This window comes from Maniola jurtina, chromosome 15 (genome assembly GCF_905333055.1).
Source record: "Maniola jurtina chromosome 15, ilManJurt1.1, whole genome shotgun sequence".
Lineage (NCBI taxonomy): Eukaryota > Metazoa > Arthropoda > Insecta > Lepidoptera > Nymphalidae > Maniola > Maniola jurtina.
Genome location: NC_060043.1, coordinates 1,214,508 through 1,219,824, shown reverse-complemented (window position 1 = coordinate 1,219,824; position 5,317 = coordinate 1,214,508). Strand labels below are relative to the sequence as shown.

The following is a 5,317-nucleotide window of genomic DNA, read 5'->3' as shown; positions in this document are numbered from 1 at the left end:
ATTCTAAAATAATTTATTCCTAATATCCCTATGTAAGTTAATTTCGGGAGTACTATCAACAAAAAGGACCAACAATTTTAAAAGATCAACAATTTCCTGAAAAACCAGTGCTGCATTGGTACTTGTGCTGCAAATGTTCATGGGCGGCGGCAACCACTTAACATCAGGTGACCCCCTATTCTTGTTCTCTATTTATCCTTTCTCAGAATGAGAAAAGTCGACCCAAGTGCCAATCCACACAAGTCAACAAATTGGCAGACTTGGCATTATGGAGAACTCTGTAGGCTTCCTCGCGATGTTTACCTTCACCGTTAAAGCAAGTGATATATTTATTTGCTTTGGGGTCGATTTTTTTTATCTGAGGAATAAAGATGTTTTGGCAGATTTACTATACAAAAACTCAAAATCTCTATTCCTCAGGTAAAAGTTATGAGATGATTGAGAAATCGGCCCACTAGGATCATCACTTCTTAGGGTGGTTGCATAGTCTCGCTTACCGTTGCATAGTCGGCGGCAAGCGCGGCTCGTAATAGAGCTGATGACCCGCTTAAAACTATGAAACGTGTTTAGTATCGCGCGGTTTGCCGGCTTGGACATTCGTGATGGACGAACTGCGCGCGGTTTACTTGGCCCGTCGCTCGGCGCGGGTCAATTTCACTATGAAACGATATAAAAACTATCAGGCTCGTGTCCCGCTCGCTTACCGCCAGCGCTGCGGCGTGCAGCTATGCAAAAACACTTAGGCCGTCAACGCATTACCGGCTAGCCGCAATGCGGCGCGCCGTTGCGGCAGGCCGCCAATGCGTTGTAGCTCTTAAGGTTCTGCTCAAATCGCAGGTTTTTTTAAATCAAATATTTTTAAAGGGCTTTTTTATAAGTGACCTATGAACTAAGAAGTGGTGATAACTTATTGGTTAAGTTCGCAGGTATGGATCCTGAAGTTTAGACTTAGGACTTACCTCCTGAAAATATAAAATCGGTATAGGTGCCTGCTTTAATTTATTTACAATTTAAATGAACTATGGACAGAAAAGTTGGGAGGTCAATAAAAGTCGAAGATCATCATAAAACTTATTTATTCTCACGCCTTTCGCACATATAACCGCCATCCAGACACAAGGATAAATCATAGACAAATAAAATCAGCCCAAGTATATAGTAATTAACTAATAACATCATTTTTCCATCAGAGCACAATACAATATTTTTGAGTTTATGAATAATATCATATGATTCATGAGTTCATGAATAATATCATATGATTCATAGTTTAAACTTTAATCACAGTCTGTCACCAATTTTAAGGAAATTTGGTACACAGGTTATCCTGAGGATGAATATAGGCTTCTTTTTATCCTAGAAAATAAGGGATTTTTAAACACCTAAATCCACGTGGATGAACTCATGAGCATCTATACTATTTGGTACAGAGATAGCTTGCATCCTGCATATGCTTATAGTCTATTTATTAATCTGGAAAATCAGAGCTCCCACAGCATTTAAAAAAAAAACCTAAATCCACGCGGATGAAGTTGTACAAAATATCTGGCCATACTTTTACAATTTGCAAGCTGTAACAATATGTTCGTGTCTTGTGCGATGATTTTTGTGTTGCATTTAATTTGGAAATATTTTAAGTACTAACTAAAATAATTAATCTTCTTTTATAGGTCTGGTCTGGCAAAACAGGCGATTGAGAAAAATAAATATTTACACACAATATGCCACACGCTGCCATACACGAGTCGAATCATTGCACGTATCATTATTACAACTATAATAACTAATACACTAAAGATAAATTCTTAAAGCGATAACACGTATACCTAGTATTTTTTACATAGTTTTTATTTCGTTTATAGCTGTTAATAATGATATATAATAAAGAAAAATCACTTATAATGAGGAACATAAGCTCAAGACGAGTGCTTTTTGAAGATCAAGTTGCTTTGTATCAAGCTTTAGGTAATGATTTATAAGGTTCAGAGATCATATACGCAACATTCAACTTCCGTGACGTCACATCCGCGCAACATTTCAACTTCCGTGACGTAATATTCACGCAACGTTCAACTTCCGTGACGTCACATCCGCGCCGCATTCAACTTCCGTGACGACACGCGCACGCAACATTCAACTTCCGTGACGTCATATCCGCGCACCATTTCAACTTCCGTGACGGAACATTCACGCAACGTTCAACTTCCGTGACGTCACATCCGCGCCGCATTCAACTTCCGTGACACCAAGCCCACGCAACATTCAACCTTCGTGACGTCACATCCGCGCCGCATTCAACTTCCGTGACGACACGCCCACGCAACATTCAACTTCCGTGACGTCATATCCGCGCACCATTTCAACTTCCGTGACGGAACATTCACGCAACGTTCAACTTCCGTGACGTCACATCCGCGCCGCATTCAACTTCCGTGACACCAAGCCCACGCAACATTCAACCTTCGTGACGTCACATCCGCGCCGCATTCAACTTCCGTGACACCAAGCCCACGCAACATTCAACCTTCGTGACGTCACATCCGCGCCGCATTCAACTTCCGTGACGACACTTCTGTATAACATTCAACTTCCGAGATATCCCATCCGCGTCACATTCAACGCGACTCTTATAACGATGTTAAATATGGATTGAGAATAATATAACACCCTGTTAAAATAGAAAAGAGGAGTACAGGGAATAATAATATTAAGAGTAAAGACAGAAAACTTAATACAGAGTAACTTGTCAACAATTGCAAGCGAGCACTAACCTACAAAACGGCAGTAGAATTGTGAACGGCACACAACACTCCAACAGTTTATTTACTCTTAGATGTGCGCTTTGTGTAAGCTATTTGTATTATATTACGTAATCCACAGTTTTTAATTATTGCGATTACAATCTAAAGTATTATTTGAGCAGGTCATGTTTTAGGTTACTTGTTTTGTTAGGCTTCCGTCCCTCGAAAGGAAAAAAAGGAACTCTTATAGGATCACATTGTTAGCTGTCAAGAAAACCTACAGGGTACTTCCTGTTGACCTAGACTCATGAAATTCGGCAGGTAGGTAGGTCTTATAGCACAAGTAAAGGAAAAATCGGAAAACCTTCAATTTGTGATCACACATGAAAAAACTTAAAAACATGACAGGGTTTCCCCTCCTTTGGCCAAGCGGGGGTACGGGCCTCGAGGCATGGCCTCCTTACCCGTGTCAGGCGCAGGGCAACTTTGTACCCTGGTGGAGATCTTTAAGCCGGGATTTCACCGGCTAGGGTCTGCCATCTTGGCTTATGGCCCTAGTGGGCTTATTGTACATCCGAAAGTTCGCGCTACGCTGCTGGCGGCAATTGCATCGAAAAAATTAATTTAGTAAATCACTAGACAATGCATTAGGCACATTCTTTTTTAGTGTAGTAGCACACACCGGGTATCCGCTAATGGCCATACATTTTTGTGTGAGATGGCAAGTTGCAATCAAGTAGAGATTAAAGATGTTGTACATCAAAAACCTATTGAAAAACTCACTTATTCGTTTTGTATCAAGATCGCTATTAATTTTGACTTAACAGCTCCTGTATTCTTGCTAAAGTTTGGTGCGAGAAAGTGCATTTCACCACTATAGTAAAAATACAGAAAATAATTTTAGTAAAACAAAAGTACAATCATAACATGACCTGCTCAAATAAAACATCTGATTCACATTGAATTCACTTTTGATATTATGCACTACACAGTTTCACTCCACATTCACTTTCCATTCACTTTTCGTTCACTTGAGTACATAACACACTTGTCCAACATTGGTGGTCCAGTGGTGGGCAGTGGGCCCTCAGTCGTTGCCGTCGCTGAAGAACTTGGCCTGAAGCTCTTCCAGCGGCATGATCTGCTCATCTCCTAATGCTGGCTGCTGCTCCGCTTTCGACTGTTCTCTGAGATCTGGAATTAATAGTTTGTTTAATACCACCTACGATTTCATCTACATGCATAAAAAAAAAGGTCAAATTCGAGTCACACTCGCGCACCGAGGGTTCCGTAATTGGCTATTTTTTCCAACATTTTGCACGATAAATCAAAAACCATCATGCATAAAAATAAATAAAAATGTGTTTTAGAATATACAGGTATAGCCTTTACTTAATACTAATTATTTGTTTGTTGTTATTTGAACAGGTTTTAATTTTTTTTTGGGATGTAACCACAGATTTTACTTGTGCTACCTTGCTGCCAAATTTCATGATTCTAGGTCAACGGGAAGTACCCTATAAGTTTTCTTGACAGATGGACAGACAGACAGACAACAAAGTGATCCTATAAGGCTTTCCGTTTTGTCTTTTGAGGTACGGAACTCAAAAAATGAATGTCGGCCATTTTGAATTTGAAAATGGTCGCCATCATCGTAATAACTATCACTTTAAACAACTCAAAGAAACCTCGAATACCTCGCGTGGAAGTCGCTATTGTAAGGTTATTTTTAAAAAGTTGATTTGAGTTGTCAAAAATAATATAAAATTATTAATTTAGCTGATGAAGGTAGTTTGGTAAAATCGATATTTGGCTCATTCGATGTCATACAATCTGTTACTAGGAGGCCAACAAGATTAAACTTGCATAAATACGGGTGTTTTGAAGGTTTTAGTTCAGTCTCCTTCAGAGATTCGGAGCGATATCGCATATTTTCGGTATTTGGGTTGTGAACTGGATAATTAGATGTTGTGATAGCAATCACGCTCTAATTAAATTATTTATTTTGGCATTAGTTTGTTTAGATTAAAACTCTCGGATAACCTTGCACATTAAACTTGTGTTTTTTTGTGTTGGTTTTGGAGAGGACATTCCAATAATTCGATAAAAATATTTAAATAATACCTGCTTTTCTGAGTGACGCCAAAACTATAGACGTATAATATGTCTAAGCGTAGTGATCACTCACCATGCCAGTGCTGCAGCACAGCGTTATAGTGCAGCGCGCGGTCGTGGCGCTTGAGTTGCGTGAACACGTGCACCAGGCCGCGGTAGTCGTATTCTAAGCGTAGTGATCACTCACCATGCCAGTGCTGCAGCAGAGCGTTATAGTGCAGCGCGCGGTCGTGGCGCTTGAGTTGCGTGAACACGTGCACCAGGCCGCGGTAGTCGTATTCTAAGCGTAGTGATCACTCACCATGCCAGTGCTGCAGCAGAGCGTTATAGTGCAGCGCCGCGGTCGTGGCGCTTGAGTTGCGTGAACACGTGCACCAGGCCGCGGTAGTCGTATTCTAAGCGTAGTGATCACTCACCATGCCAGTGCTGCAGCAGAGCGTTATAGTGCAGCGCCGCGGTCG

At 40.7% G+C, this 5,317-nt stretch overlaps 1 protein-coding gene across 1 annotated transcript in view; it reads right to left on the bottom strand.

Annotated features, from left to right (window-relative positions):
• Positions 1 to 1,059: 1,059 nt before the first annotated feature.
• Positions 1,060 to 5,317, bottom strand: part of LOC123872767 (amyloid protein-binding protein 2) — a 53,952-nt gene continuing 49,694 nt past the window's right edge. Inside the window, exon 13 of the mRNA XM_045917283.1 lies at positions 1,060 to 3,935. Coding sequence (XP_045773239.1) covers positions 3,829 to 3,935 — 107 coding nt within the window. The 3' untranslated portion in view covers positions 1,060 to 3,828. The remainder of the gene's footprint in view (positions 3,936 to 5,317) is intronic.